Raw genomic sequence first — 16,395 nt, 5'->3', positions numbered from 1 at the left:
CCACCACCATCACTACTATCATCTTCACCATCCTCACCACCACAATCTTTTTCATTACCGCCACCATCTCTACCATTATAAAAACCACCACTATCATCACCACCACCACCACCACCAGCAGGTATTGAGTACCTGCTGTGTTCAGAACTTTGTTTCTTCACGTTTGTTCATGCTTTCCTGCTACAACTAGAGTATAAACATGTCGAAGGCAGTTGAGATTTATGGAAAGGACCAGACTTTCTTCCACTGACCAGCAGTAAGACTGTGGCTCAGTCATTTTTCTCCTTGAACCTTGCTCATCATCTGTGAGAGTGGAACAAGCACTCCTGCCTGCCTGTCTCACAGAAACCATATGAACACATTCCCAGGCTCTTCTCTCACATACGAGGATGCGTTCTATGCATCAGGTCATTTGTGCTTCTCTCCCTGGGATGGGGCCGGCACACAGTAGATATTTGGTGAACATGTCCTGGTTGATGGTAGTATCTGTTTAAAAATAGCTTAGAATGAAATGGCATTTGCTTTCATGGGAATCCGTTTCTTACATCCTTTGGTAAGCATTTTGTCTTTTATGAGAAGTTGTTTCCTTGACTCGTTTGAAAGACGGATTCAATTTTGTTCACTCTTCCTAAGTGAGGTAAATGTGTTTGAAGATATTTTATAAGAGACAGAAATAGACGCGTGACTGCCCCCTTACTAGGGAGCCCTGATGGTGTACTGGTTACATGTTGGGGTACAGTCCGCAGCATCAGCAGTTTGAAACTACCAGCAGCTCCAAGGGAGAAACATGTTTGCCTGTCTTTCTACTCCTGTCGACAATCAGTCTCAGAAACCCACAGGGCGGCGCTGTGAGTCAGCATTGACTCCAGGCGGTGAGAGTGAGCCACCTGGCTAGTGAAAGTACTGGGTGGCTTCCGGAGCCGCAAGCCACGAAATCAATGCAGAACAACATTTCCAGTCTTTTAAATGAGGGCAGGTTGTCTGCTTTACTTCAGTGCAGGGTGGCTCTTCTGGAGACTTCATTTCATTTCTCTGAAGCAAGAGCCCTCTGTATGTCTGTTGGAAACAGAACTTGACAATGCTGTGCCAGCCTTCCAAGACTAGCTTCACTAGCTGTTCCAGCAACTGTTGAGGGAGCTCATTGAAACCTTCATTCCCATTTGCCTAAACGCACATTGCAGACTGAGGTTCCTTTGACATCCATTTGACCCTTATCATAGGAGCCCTGGTGGCATAATTGGTTAGGCATTGGCTGCTAATCACCAAATCAGCAGTTGGAAACCCCCAGCCATGCTGGGGGATAGAGGAGGCGTTCCCTACAGAGTTACCGTCTTGGAAACCCACAGGGTCAGTTCTACTCTGATAGGGTCGATACAAGTTGGAATTGAGTGTTCTGGAGACCCTTGTAAAGCCCTAGCCTACGAGTTTGATTAACTGTGGAGAAACTGAGACCCAGAAGGGTTAAGCACATTTCCCAAGAATGCCGAACTGGCAAATAAGTGGCGCAAGTAGAATTAGGACCGGAAGGGGCTCCATTTTGCTCCTTGTGAAGGCAGTACAAATGGATCGAGAGGTTCAGCACAATCAGTATCAAGACACACACTCCCCGTCTCCCCACAGATGCCTAGGCTTTCCCCGTCTGTAGCCTTATTGCTAATCACAGGGTGCTGTGGAAGGCAGGTGTTTTGGCTCCTGGACAGGCCTGTGGCCTTCCAAGTTTTTACAATGTTCGCATGACTATGGGGGAGATTTGCTCCAAGTGCCAAGGCTTCAAGTGGGAATGATTTGTTTTGGCACGCATACACTTTTTTTTCCTCAACGGCTACTCCTTTTCTTTCAAGGTACCTCTGTGTGGGTTTAAACCACTAACCTTTCGATCGGTAGCTGAGTGCTTAGCAGTTTGTGCCACCCAAGGACTCCTTAGTCATTTATATATTTTTGACAAACATTTGCATACCTTCCTTGTGCTGGTAATTAGTCAGACAAAGATCCAGTTCCTAAAGAACTGAGGGTGTCTTAGAAACAAGAGCTCACATATGTAGATGACATTATACAGACGGGGAATGAGCTCCATGCTCATCCAAAAGAAGGGGGACTTTCTGCTGGGTGTTCAGGGAGGGCATCCTGGAAGTGGTATCTGGGTTTAAGGAGAAGAAACGTTGGGAGAAGTCAGACTGGCATCAGATCATAGGAAATCTTAATTGCTAAAAGGTTGGGTAGCCATAGAGGAGCTGGGGTGGCTGTGTGTGTGTGTGTGTGTGTGTGTCCTGAGTTTAGGAGTGGATAGGAGCTGCATTTCTGGTAGATGGTATGACCTCAGCACCAGATGGCGTGGAGACAAAGACCAGGCTGAGAGCCTGCTTCAACAGTTATCGACTGCCCATCTTTGACAGCAGCAGACACCACCTAAAGTCTAAGTCCTTCTTATAGCTGCCTTCCCTTGTCCCCCTCATCCCCAGCTCCAGCACCTCCGTCTTTCCTTGAAGAGTCGTCTAGGTGGGCTGCCTTGAGTGTCTTACCTTTCCTCACCTCTGTAGCTGGGCTTGTGCTCCTTCCACTCCACGGGAACTGCGGTCAGGACCAGCTGTACGTTTCTAGCGCTGCTCCAGGGGTAGTTTTCAGGAGCTGTCTTGCGTGACCTCTCTTGGCAGTTGGTCCTGCTCTGTCTCTCTCTTGCCTGCGCTTCCCTGCGTCTCTCCCTTTTCAGCTGTGTCACGGGTCACTTAATATCAGTGTAGCTAGCATGCCATCCTTGTCCAATATTTTATCCCCTCTGCCCATTTGTTCACTCATCTAACAGATATTTATTGAGCTCTTACTCTGTGCTAGGCACTGTTAATGACTGATTATCCTGAACAAAAGGCAGCCCTGCCCTCATGAGGCTGACGTTCAAGTGCAGGGAGCTAGACAGTAAATAAATAAGTGTGTGAGATGGTGATAAGCCTTAGGAAGGCACACTGAAGGCAGACACACACGGTGATTCGCTGTCATCAAGTCGATGCTGACTCGTAGCAACCCTACAGGACAGAACAGAACTGTCCCTGTGTACATTCTGAGAATGTAGCTGTTTACGGGAGCAGAAAGCCTCATCTAGCAGCTGGGGAATTCAAACTGCTGACCTTGTAGTTAGTAGCCCAATGAGTAACCCACTGTGCCACCAGGGCTGCTTAGGGAGTATAGGGGGGGCCATTTTATTTAATGTTTACAAGGAGGGCGTTTCTAATACATTGTCTTTGGGCAGAAACCTCAAGGGAAGAAGAGCAAACTGCAGCTATTAGGGAGAAGAACATTCCAGACAGAGGCCAGAAGCAAGGCCTCCGTGTGTGGGATCAGGCTTGGTGAGCACAGAAGTAGCAAGGAGGCCAGTGCGGCTTCAGTGGAGTGAGTGAGGCAGAGGGTTATGGGGATGAGGCTACAGAGGGAAATGGGAAGGTGGATCGGGTGGGGCCTTGAAGCCATCAGAAGGCCTTCGAGAAGAGAAGCCACTGCAGAGGCTCAGCCAAGAATGAGTTGGACTGACATCTATTAGAGCAGTGATTCTCAACCTTCCTCATGCCGCGAACCTTTCATACAGTTCCTCATCTAGTGGTGACCCCCCAACCATAACATGATTTTTCTTGCTACTTCATAACTGTCATTTTGCTACTGTTATGGATCCGGCGACCCCTGTGTAAGGGTAGTTCGACCCCCCAAAGGGGGTTGAGAACCACTATATTAAATGGGCAGAAGCCAGAGGACCTTTTAGGAGGCTACTGTCATGGCCCAGCTGAAAGATTTGATCCTCGAATTTAACAGTGGAGAGGCGAGGCGTGGTGGGATTGGAACTCCATCTCAAAGGGAGAGCTGATCACACGCGCCTGGATGAGTGGTGTGAGAGAGAGGAATTGGAATGAGCCTGAGGATTGCAGCCTGCACCACCGGCTCCGACATGCCGTCTGTGAAATGCCTGTTAGAGATGCACTTGGAGATGCTCAGTACACAGTTGCAGTTCAGTTTGAAGCTCTTGGGAGAAGTCAGAGCTGAGATGTAAATTTTGGATTTGTGGGATTTTAAACCATGTTTTACCCTTAAGCTTATTGAGCTGGATTGCTAGAAGAAGATATATCCAAGGACAGTCTCTGGGGAATGCCAACATTTAGATTTCAGGAAAGTAAGGGGAGTGGGGACAGAAAAGGAGACTAAGAAGGGCATCTAGTGAAGGAGAAGGGGAATGGCCTAAGAGTAATGCCCCCTATGCCAAAAGGAGATCATGGTTCAAGAGAGAGGAGAAACCAACTCTATCCCAGACTGCTCATGGGCCGATGGAGAATTGATCCTAGAGTTTAATAACCACGCCGCAGGTGAGCTCGAGGAGGGCAGCGTCAGTAAGCGGTGGGATAAAAGCCAGCCGGACCGCGAGCCAGGACCAGACGCGAAGCTGGTGAGCGTGAAGGCCTCGCTCAAGGGTGGTCTCAGAAAGCGACAGGACGGCGCAGAGGCTGAAAGGACATGTGGCACCTGCGTTGGTTGGTTGGTTGGTTTGTATTTTTATTCGACTCTAAGGAAACAGCAAAAATGAACACAACATTCAGCAACTCCAGATCAGCTTTACTGACATCAATGACAAGGGATTGAGTTCAGGCAAAGCAGAAACCGTTCAATTCTGTCCTCCCAGTTTCCGGCATCGAGAAGCCGTCTGGTCACATAGTTACGATGCCGCATGGAAGCCGGAGCCGTACCTCCCGAGTGGCCACTCCGGTCAGCTGAGCCCCTCAGATGAGAGCTGTCCCCAGGCCAGCCCCAGCTGCCCGCCCACCAGCTGCAGCCCCACCAACTGCGTTTGGCTCACTGCTGCTGTGCCCCGACAACCCGGTCTGATGGCCCAGATGGCGACCACAGCAGCGGTGTGGCTGTGGGCTCTGCTGTGGGGCACACGCTGGGCCATGCCATCACCGGAGGCTTCAGTGGGGGAAGCGGCGCTGAGCCCGCCAGCCCTGACATCACTTACTAGGAGCCTCAGGGAGCCCAGCCGGTGTACCGGCAGCAGCAGTTTGTCCTTGCCACTATGAGATGAAGCAGTTTTTGGAATGTGCCCAGAAGCAGGGCGACCTCCAGCTCTGCGAGGGTTTCAGTGAGGTGCTGAAGCAGTGCAAATTTGCAAATGGATTGGCCTAATCACTTTCAGATCGAGGAATAGGAAAATTCATCTCTCATGACCAAGTTTTAGCATAAATCGATAACTGATAGTAGCCATGTAACGTGTACAAGTTAAACCTCTCCTCCATCATTAATCACTTCCTTGCTTTCAGAATCACCTTGGAAGGCCTTCTTCTGTATTGAGATGATGTCACATGTTTGGGGCTGGGTTTGTGTGGTCCCCTTAAGCTAGTTGTTGTGATATAATTATTTGAATTAACGAAAATAAAGTTATTTTCTTCCAAGAAAAAAAAAGGGGGGGATTGAGTTTATAAGCATGGGTTTACAGAACCCTGGATAACCTCTCAGTGAGTACTTCCGCTTGTCCAAACAGCCACGCCTCAACATCTGAAAGGGGTCTGCTTTGAAGGGCCATGCTTTGCTCTACTACTACAGATTTTTAAAATCTAGATCCACCCCCCCTCTTCTTTAAATTCTGGGGTGCTATTCACATAAGGCCAATTTGGTAGGTCTCATCAAGAGTACTAAAACATCCCCCAAAGGGAGTTCAAATGTGATGAAAACGTGCACGGGGACATGTGAGGAAAGTCACCGTAGTGAAACCGCTCTGGTCTCAGGTCTCACCTGTGAGGAGAGGGAGCAGGAGCAGGAGGGATCTGCAGGCCTCACTGAATTCGCGAACACAGCAGGGGCCTCAGGACCAGTCTGTGTGCCCCTGCTTTCCCTTCTTCCCAGATCGGATAGTTTGGGTACGTGTCGCCCCATTCAGCCTGGAAGCACGTGCCAGCAAGATGCCATCTTGAATTTGCCTCGGTGGTCTCCAGATTGGATGCTGACAATGGGCTCAGATCACGGCCACTGCTCAGATCTTTGAGGAAGAGGAGGAACAGAGAAACCAGGGTGTTGGAAGGATCATTTTTGATATCATATTCCATAGCAAGGAATATGACAGGCGTTGGAAAAGAAGGCGATGTGATCAGCCAGACCTTGGTGGAGGACTGTGCCACCGCTGATGTCACATGTTGCCCTTCATGTTGACCTTGAGAAAATGGTGCCATGCCCTGAACTTGGGGTCTTTCCTGCTGGGCGCATCTGGGTCTGTAGGACCCAAGTGTAGAGTTTACTTGAACTTAGGCCATCCCATGAGATGCTGGCTGGGTAGTCTTCACCTGAGTGGGGGTCAGCTCATCCACCTCCGCCCCACCACACTAACCTGCAGCGGATGCTGCAAACGCTCATCCACTTCCTGCAGGCTCAAGGCCCAGACCCCTTGCTGAGGCCCAGAGGCAGCGCGAGGCCAGCCGGAAATGTGGCAGCAGTCAGAGAGCACACAACCCAGCGACGGCGACTGCAGACTGGTCGGAGAGGCGTCCAGGGGCTTGCTGAGGTGGTAGATGCACCAGTATGTGTCCCGATAGAAATGATGTCGGAGACAGGGAGCAAGAACTGATGACAGAGAGGGTTAGGAGGGGTGGGGTCTGTGCATGCGTGGAGGACTGGCCTGGTGTTGGGTACGGGGAAGCAGGAGGGGTAAGCCCGAGTATCTGAGTTCATTTGGAAGGCTGGGGGCAGTTGGGAGTTTGTAAAGGTTCTCTTTTGGATTCTCCTCCTTCCCAATGAGCTAAGAAGCAAGGGCAGCAGCTGCCAGTGACAAGGAGTGGGAGAGGTTGGAGGTTTGAGAAGAGGGAAAATGTAAAATAGTCCTGGAGAAGCGTGGGAGGCTGCCTGGAGCCGGGAAATAGACTGTCTGGGCCGTGCCACGCCGAGGTCAGTGGTCACAGATGGAGAGTGAGGCTTTAAAACGTGGCGGTGCGTGTTTTCTCCAGTGGTGTGACGCTTCCTTGTTTCGGCAATGGAATCGTCTGAGCTGGATTTAATCAGGGTTTAAGTTTAGTCAGGCTACAGATAGAGAAATGTATAGAGTGATTTTGATGATGGATAGAGACACTAAACTGGGGAGTGTGTGTGTGTGTGTGTGTGTGTGTGTGTGTGTGTACCAGGAGATGAAGAAGAAGAACCCAGGCTTTGGAGACCCCAGTGGGGACAGGGCCCTTTGTGCGTGAGCAGGAAAGATACGACGGAAGTTACGCAGCGAACACAGTTCTTAGCAATATCAGATATGGAGCGGTAATTCTCATCCTGGCTTCAGCGTTAAAATGTGGGTGGGGGTTGCTTTAAAAATAGGATGCCTGGGCCTGACCCCACCTACTGGTCTGTGGTGGAGACTGGAGATATAATATGTTTCTATTTTAAGTTTTCTAAGTGAGTCTTCATGGCACAGTGGTTACACCTTGCTCTGCTAACCGCAAGGTCAGCAGTTTGAAGCCACCAGCTGTTCCTCAGAAGAAGGACGAGGCTTTCTTCTCCTGTAAAGAATTACAGTCTCAGAAACTCAGGGAGACAGGGGCAGCTCTATCCCATCCTATAGGGTTGCTGTGATTCAGCATGGACTCAATGGCAGTGAGTTTTGTTGCTTTTTCGCTCCCCAAGTGATTCTAATGTGCAGGCAGAGCTGAGATGTACTGACTTAGGGCTGGGTGGCCACATTGGGGTGGAGGAAAAGATCTTTGAGGAAGAGGAGGTCAAGGAACAGAGAATTCAGGGTATTGGAAGGATCATTTTTGATATCACATTCCATAGCAAGGAATATGACAGGCGTTGGAAAAGAAGGCGATGTGATCAGATTTCCAAGGCCTGCGGTGGTGAGTGGGGGTGGTGGGGGGGCAGGTGCATGACAGCTGTAACAAGGAAGGTGTCATACGGTCTGAGGGTTTTTGAATGAAGCAGGAGGGACAGAGGTCTGGAAGGGGTACTGAAACACACGGAGGGCTATTGAAGAGGCCAGGGAAGCAGGGTGCTCCGGGAAGAGCTTAGTTCACGCCACCACGATGATGTGCTGATGGTCCAGATGTAGGTACGTGACTTGGACAGTCCCACATGGAGCTTCTGAAGGTGCCTCAAATCCAAACTGAGCTGCCTTTTCCTCTCCTGCTTTTCCTCCTCTGGCCCTCGCCTCCGTTGGCTTCACCATCATCCATCCAGAGTCTGTCTCAGCTAGAATCTTCTTTCCTTTCTGCTCTGCACATGGTCATCACATCTGGTTCGTTTTACCTCAGGGTCAGTCTCTCCACCTACACGGCCACTGCTCGTTCATGCCCTCTCTCACGCAGACCTGTGGTCGTCTCCCACCTGGACTTAACGTGTTTAATCCTGCCCCCCCTTGAATCCTCTCCCAACATTAACCCAAGGGATCCTTTAGAAGAAGAATCTGAGCGTGTACCCTCCTGCTTAAAATCTTAACTGTTTACCGAATAAAGGCCAACCTCCTTAGCATATCATGTATGAGGGCAGGGATTTTACCTGTGCTATTCACTCCTGTGTCCCCAGAGTCTAGAACAGAGCCTGCCACATAGTAGCTCACAATGTGTTGAGTAAATGAATGGACATGACCTTCACAGTCTGGTTCTTGCCCCTTCCTTGGTCTCATCTCTCAGCTCCTTTATGCTCATTTAGCTCCATGCCTACCCACATACTGTTCCTTGATTTAAAATTGTTTTCTCTATCTATTCATCCTTTAGTACCTTCCTATAGAATCTCTTCTGCACTCCCAGAAAAAATCCATTATTTTCTTGTCTCTGTTTCTCTATCACTTTGCCCTTGGTGTGTGTTACATTGTAGTGTATGGATTTGATTACATATCTTTCTTCCTTGCTAAAGATGAACATTGACAGCAATATGCATTCAAAAGAACTGTTGTATTGGGGGAAGTTACATAAAAAAAGAGAAAGGAAAATGTTGAGATAATTTGTACTTTACCGATGGAAAAACATTAGCAGTTGGTTCGTCCAAGGACCAACCCTGGGTGCATTTTATTTAATGATTTTATTTTACTTTTTATAAGTAATTGATGAGAAGGGAGCAGCACAGGGCTAGGCGGATGGGGACAAACGGCGTGACCAGGAAAATGGCACCTTAGCCCCAGTGTGATCAGTGAGAGACAGCAGGTCAACATGTATGGACTGGTGAGCTGCGGACTGCTGGTTTTAGCCTAGGAAGCTGATTTTGCAGTTACTGTAGATTATTCCCACTTCTGTAGGGAGTGGCAGTCTTGGAAACCCTCAGGGTCAGTTCTGCCTTGTCCTATTGGATCACTGTGAGTGACTCGATGTCAGTGAGAGGTTTGTTTTTGTTTCTTTTAACGAATGATCTAAATTTTTAGGCAGTTAGGGAACTAGAAGCTCTGTGCCCTTACATAGAGTGATGCGGGGTTCTTACTTGGCATATTCAGCTGGCCATCCTTCTTATAGGGCCTCAGGAAAGACACACCTAGCTAGGTATCCTACAAAGTCAAGGAGAAAACGGGTAAGTCCAGCATTGACAGGAACCATGAGAGCCTGGACTGCCCAATCAGTAAAGACAAACTGGGGTGATGATTATGATGGTGACGAAAATGGCTGATGTTTACAAATGTTTACTGTGTGCCAGGTGCGATGCTAATGGGGTTTTAGGTGTCGTTTCATTTAGTCCTTCCCACAATCCTCTGAGATGGGAGCTAACACCATCCCTAGTGTACAGATAAGGAAAGTCAGACACAGAGACTTTAAGGAAAATGTCCAAGGTCGTACATCTGGCTGATGGTCGAGACAGGACCTGAATCCAGGTTTCTGTTCCTGGAGAGCTCAGGTACTCATGCTGATCTGATGTGATGTGAGATATGATGTGATCACAGCCTATAAAAAATCCTGAAGTTCTTGGAGAGAGGGAACAAATCTTAGAATATCATAATAAAGGTCCATTCAGGAAATTTCAACAGTCTTAATACAGATGGGTGAACGTGAAAGTGAAGATTTCTCTCTAGGCGTTTGGAGAAGAGTTCACAGATGAAATAAACTCTGAGCAAGATTTAAAAGATGACTAGGAGTTTCCCAGGTTTACCAAACAGAGGAAGGTATCTGAGGCCGAAGAACATTACAGATTGTCTGGTGGGGTGGGAGAAAAAAGAGAAAAAGATGTTCATGAATTCCTGAATATTTGATGATTCAGGATCTTATGATTAATATGAATCCCCAGAAATTTAGGTTCTGCATCATAGCAAGCCCTACACATGCCAGGAAGACAGTCTTAGAAGCAGTTGTTAAAGAGAGCATGAACCCTGATCTGTAGGTCTGATCTGTCCTAACATAGAGTTGTTCAGAATGTCAAGAAACCATTCAGGGGGGTCTCAATTGGCATGTTCTTAAAATGAAATCAAATAGAACTGAAGCGACAGAGGGAGTTGTACTTTGAGACGCTGTCCCCGTCTCGCAGGAAGACCTGTGAGTTCCGAGGTGTCGCTGAGCCGGACTCCCCGTGTTGGTTTGGATCAGAGATGTGGACCCAGTGTGTTGTGGCACTCCTTGCAATCTTACAAGCCTGCGTTACCCTCAAGTTGTTTGGGAGCCAAGCCGTTTGACTGTACAAGATCCTGCTATTAGTTGGAGGTGGGTGGGTGTCTTCTTGATCTGGGCCCGCCCAATTCCCCATCTCCAGACCCCATCCATCAGCGGGTGCTCATATAAGAGCTGAATCCATCTGTTTGGTTCCCCAGGTGATGTGTTGGTGGTCCCCATCAAGCTCCACAAGTGTCCTTTCTGCCCTTACACTGCCAAACAGAAGGGCATCCTTAAGCGGCACATCCGCTCCCATACAGGTGAGCGCCCCTACCCCTGCGAGACCTGTGGCAAGAGGTTCACTCGGCAGGAGCACCTGCGCAGTCACGCCCTGAGTGTAAGTATCCCAGCTGGCAAGTGCCTTGCAGCAGGGGCGGGTCACCATGTTGACTATAAGGGTGAAGGCCCACCTGTCTTTCACTTCTCTGGCACCTGGAATGTTTTCAGAGAATTTAAAGCTCATGTCTCTGCTAGCGAATTAAAATTGGGTTGGTGGCATTTAGAGAGAGTTCAAACTTAGATGGTAACAGACTAGTTTTCTAAGGGGAAAGTCAAACAAGTTTAGATCTTGGTCAATGATGGCTATAAGGCAGAGATCAAGGGGGTTTGGGCAGGACAATGGGGGCGCTTTCCACCAGTGTGATGCCTACCATAGGCTGCATCCTCCGTTTCCAGCCCCAACAGCAGCACCTGGGACACTGTCCTTTCCAGGGCTACTTGAGACCAATAAAGAAGACTCCATCCCAAGGGAGCTACACTCCCAGGGTTCGGCCTGCTGTGTGAGCTGGTGGCTCCTACTAGCTAAAAAGCACCTGGGTTACTAAGATTTTGCATTTAAAATCCTTTCTGAGCAAGGCATTCAGCCTTTGAAGATCCAAGGTAGAAATGATGTGGACTTCAAAGAGCACTATCAAGAACGTGAAAAGATGGAGAGGGGTGTGCATTTGCAAATCCTGATTCTGATACGCCCTTACAGGATGGAGTGGGGTGTGCATTTGCAAATTCTGATTCTGATACGCCCTAGTGTCCAGAATATAGGAAGAACCTCAGCAGCGAACAATTAAAACACCAATAACCCATTTGAACAATAGGCAAAGCGATTCAGTTCTCCAAAGATGTCAATAAGCAGATGAAAAGGTGCCCTATATCATTCATCATGGGAAGTGTACATCAAAATGAGGAGATGGCACTTCACCCCTGAACCAGTTGCCCTCTAATCGATTCTGACTGGTGGCGACCCGAGTGTGCTCCAGTTTTAATTTTTTAAGAAGTAGATTGCCAGGTGTTTCTTCTGAGGTGCTGATAGACCTTGGGGTAGCTGCTGAGATACCGTTGGCACCAGCCAGCGACCCTCTCATGCCCACTGAGATGCCTGTGATGGCTAAGGACTTTGACAAGACAGTCACAACATGCTGGTGCGACTGAAGAAAGTATGCACTGTGCATTTCTGGCGGGTGCGTACAGCCGTGCAGCTGGTGCGTACAGCCGTGCAGCTTGATGATCTCTCAGAAGTCAAACCTAAGGAGATGGAGTGATGGTTGAACTGCTGAAGTTATCAGATGAGTATGAGATGGCAATTCTGCTCCTAGGATATTTACCCAACAGAACTGAAACACCGGTTCACGTCAAAACTTGCATTTGATGACAAATGTCCATCACCCAATGAACGGAAAGCAAAATTTGACATATCCGTGCAATAGAATACTGGTCAGCTACAAAAAGTGTGATACATTGATATAGGATAAGACACAGCAAACCTTGAAAACTTCCCAAGCGCATGATAGCCAGAAGTTGGGAGCAACCCCAAAGCCCATCCGCAGCAGAACGGATATAGAACCCTTGGTACATACACACAGTGCAGTGCTGCGCATCGTTAGAAAGCCATGATGAAACCACGAAGCACGTCACAACCTGGGCGGGCCAGGGAACATTTTCTGAGTAAAGTGAGTCAATCACAAGTCAAATGCTGGATGAGACCACTACTCTAAGGCTAAAACCAAGACGAGGACTGTCATAGCCAAGCGGACAGACGTTGGAGGTCCCCGAGGGCAGGAGGGCCGTGGTGGGAAGATGAGCCAATGGACTAGGAGGCTGACAGTTAGACTTGGGAGTAAAGAGGGCAGAAGCTCCTACAATGGAAAAGAGATCTCAGCAGAGGGAGGTGTGAGATAGCATACAGGGGCCTAGGGGTTAATGAAGTTGTTTCTGATTCATAGCAACCTTAAATCTGCCTGGAAAAATCCAAGGTTCATAAGGAGCCATGCTAAGACTCCTGTGGTCAGGAGCCTAAGGCACAATCCACTATGCCAGTAAGCCTCCTGCCAAGCCTAACCTCCTAGCCAGTTCACCGAACATTCATTAGATGCCAGACACTGTTGTTAGCTGCTGTGGGGTCACACCAGCTCCTGTTGATCCCATGCACAAGGAAGCAAACACTGCCCAGTTCGGCTCCAGCCTGATGATCGCTTGCAGACGGGACCTTTGTGAACCATAGTCCCAGCTTGAGCGCTGTGCCCACGCCATTGGCGTGCTTTTGGAAAGCAGGTCACCAGATCTTCCATTCCAGTCTGTGTCGCGGACTCAATAAACGGTAGCCCCAAGATACGTGTGTTGTAAATCCTAACCCCTCTACCAGTGAGTACAGGCCCGTTTGGGCCTGGGTCCTCATTGTCTGTTAATGTGGCAGTCTTCATGTTAAGTCCATCTCTTTTGAGGTATGACGGAGCAAATGGAGCAAGTTACCGCAAACAGAGGGAAAGAGGGATGCCACAGGGTCACCACAGAACCTGGGGAGAGAAGCGGAGAGACAGGGCATCACCTTACCCTCCACCACCAGCAGACAGAGAAAGCCTTCCGCTAGACTTCCAGCGGTTCTCATATTGTGGGTTGCAACCCCTACGGGGTCGAACAACCCTTTCACTGGGGTCGCCCAATTCATAACAGTAGCCAAATGATAGGGATGAAGTAGCAACGAAAGTAATTTTATGGTGGGGGTCACCACCACACGAGGAACTGTATGAAAGGGTCTCAACATGAGGAAGGTTGAGAACCACTGCGCTAGAGCCAGCACCCTGAATTCAGACTTCACGCCCACCTACACTGTGAGAACACGAACTGACGTTCAGTAAAGTCAGCCACTCCTGGTACTTCTCTGATGGGAGCACTAGGTAGATACTAAAGGTCACTCTGCTGAAGCCACGGACAGGCAAGTCATGGCCACACGCGCGCGAGCTCCCTTGGCCAGGAATCAACCCATCTCCCACTCTGAAGGTGAGAGTTCTCCCATGAATGACCAGGCACTAGGGGTGAGACAGACAAGGCCCCTAATGGGTTTTGCCAACCATTTGTGAGGAAGAAGTAGGGAAGAGCTGGGGAAGCGAACCTGGGCTGGAGCATCAGGGAAGATTTGCTTGAAAGGCCTTAGTAAGGGGTGGGCGTTGGAAATGGGGCTGGAAAGCACCTTGTTCAGGTGAGTGGAAGGCAGGAAGAGCAAGGGGCGGGCGCTCGCACGGGTTGTGGTTCAACCCCTTTTCTGTAACACGTACTTGCCTGCTTGTGATTCTAGGTCCATCGATCCAACCGTCCAATCATCTGCAAGGGCTGCAGGAGAACCTTCACGAACCACTTGTCCCAGGGGCTGCGGCGCTTTGGCCTGTGCGACAGCTGCACCTGTGTGACAGACACACACGACGAAGACGAGGACCTGATGCCCGTCACCCTCAGCCTGGTGGAGGCTTCCTCGGAGAGCCACGAGAAGAGCAACACGGACAACGACTGGCCCATCTATGTGGATTCCGGTGAGGAAAACGACCCCGCCGGAGACGATGCTGGCCGCAAACCACAGACGGCAGCCAGCTTCCCGGCTCGGGAGACTCTCACGTAGCATGCCACCGGCTGGTGCGGGGAGAGGTTCATACCCGGTCACTGCTCATCCTGCTGCTGAGAGGTGGTTCAGTCTGGTGGCGGTCTGAGAAGGAATGTTTTTCAGTGTTATTACCGTGTCTGTATTTTCGGTTCACTACGTGGCGGTGGTTGGCTGTGCGAGTCAAAGAACTAATAACGTGCTAGTGTGACGCCCTTGGTTTCCGAGGACTGTGTCCGCTCCTCCTTCATTCTGAGCACACCGGGGCTGACCGCCAGGCCTCCTGGGCTTCTGCGGTGCACCTCAATGCTAGTGAGAGAGAGCGGAGAGACTCCCCACCTCTATTCCTGTTGCCTCAGTCCTTGCCTCTCCTTTGTCTTCACCCTCTTTTCTTGGCAAAGGTGGGCAAGAGCACGTGACATTTTGGGGTCCGTCTCACATCTGCCAAACCTCTCTTAAATGAATTCTATGGTTTCATTTTCTGGTAAGGTATGAAACAAAGTTTCTCTGTCTGGCCACAAGTACCAACAAGTATACTTTTAAAGGCTGGGAGTCTGTATTGATGTGTGGACAAGCGTGGAATCATCTAGAAGGCTCACTGTCTAGCACCCTGAGAGCCAAGGCCTGGGTGATGGCCATCTGATTTGGCCTTTGACCCTTCTGCAAACACCAAGAACCTGTTCTGTGATCATAAAATGGGCCTTTTGGACACACCCCATATGCCCCACCCCGGTTTTGCCCAGCTTTTCCAAGAGCCAATGGTGTGTAACCGGGAAATGTACTGCCGCTCCTTTTACTTGGTCAGTGAAGAGAGCATTAATGGGAATAAAAGTGTAAACCCTTGTAGACAGGTTATGTATTTAAATCTTTCATCTTTCTAAAGGTTCTGGTGAGAGAAAGGGGGCCGGGAGAGCAGGTTTTCAGGGGAGTGTGCTTCCCACTGGCTTTGTCATCATCTAACGCTTCTCTTAAAAAGAAGCAGCTGGGAGGGGGAGCGGGGAGGGAGGGGGAAAAAATGAGGATCTGATGCCAGGGGCTTAAGTGGAGAGCAAATGTTTTGAGAACGACGAGGGCAATGAATGTACGGTTGTGCTTTACACAATTGATCTATATATGGATTGTGATAAGAGTTGTATGCGTCCCCAATAAGACGATTAAAAAAAGAGAGAGAAACAGGAAGAAAAAAGTGAAGCTGGACTTCTTTACAAGGGTTACAGGGCACAGACAGACTAAACAAAATAAAGGGTTAAGGGGCAGAAAATCATAGCAGTCTAGGATGTCATTGAAGGCATTTTCCCAATTTTGTCTTATACTACGAGACAGCCTGCCATGCACACGACAGCCCTGCACAACAACCACGAAGAGTCGTCTCACTCTGGATGCCAATAGTGTGGACGGTAAGACATCCTGCTATGAGATAAAGGAAGAGTTTAAGAAATGACCTTTAATGAGGGAACTTAACTTAGTATTCCATGTTAGGCTTCCTTTTACCTTTACATCATTTACTAGGCTCTGACGCGCTCTTAAGTTCTGGGGAATTTGGCTTCATAAGAAAGGAGCTGGGTTAGATTGGCTCAGCGCTTGCCTAAGAGCTGATGAGGTTTGATGTGGAAATGGAGAAAATATTATTCTGATTTACGCACTGACTAGGCTCTGAGCATTTTGTTCAACATGAAAGCAGGCATGTTATTGGGAGAAAGCAGACCATGAAGCTTACTATTTGACAAATATAACTGCACGACGCTTTCCCAGCGCCTCAGAGGACTGCATCTTCGGTGGGCTGCTTAGGGTCTGTTTGCTGGCACTGGGAGCAGAAATGCTCCCTTTGTCGGGACTATTCTATTGTGCATTGGTTGTTGGTTCTACGTTCATGTTCTCTTTTTTGTGGCAGTGGTTATGACTTGTACGGTGTCTTCAAGGTTTAAATCGTGGGGTCAGTGATATTTGCATAAGAAGTAAGTCCACAGG

General features: G+C 49.0%; 1 protein-coding gene and 1 pseudogene across 1 annotated transcript in view; both read left to right on the top strand.

Annotated features, from left to right (window-relative positions):
* ZBTB8B (zinc finger and BTB domain containing 8B) overlaps window positions 1-15,413 on the top strand; it is a 17,363-nt gene extending 1,950 nt beyond the window's left edge. Inside the window, exons 2-3 of the mRNA XM_004705313.2 lie at window positions 10,724-10,902; window positions 14,131-15,413. Of these exons, the coding sequence (XP_004705370.1) occupies window positions 10,724-10,902; window positions 14,131-14,448 (497 nt within the window). The 3' untranslated portion in view covers window positions 14,449-15,413. The remainder of the gene's footprint in view (window positions 1-10,723; window positions 10,903-14,130) is intronic.
* Window positions 4,693-5,154, top strand: LOC101662660 (annotated as a pseudogene).
* Window positions 15,414-16,395: the final 982 nt, after the last annotated feature.

The sequence above is a fragment of the Echinops telfairi genome, unplaced genomic scaffold (genome assembly GCF_000313985.2).
Source record: "Echinops telfairi isolate 266 unplaced genomic scaffold, ASM31398v2 ScPeMD7_7457;HRSCAF=8495, whole genome shotgun sequence".
Lineage (NCBI taxonomy): Eukaryota > Metazoa > Chordata > Mammalia > Afrosoricida > Tenrecidae > Echinops > Echinops telfairi.
This window is presented reverse-complemented; position numbering and strand designations above follow the sequence as displayed.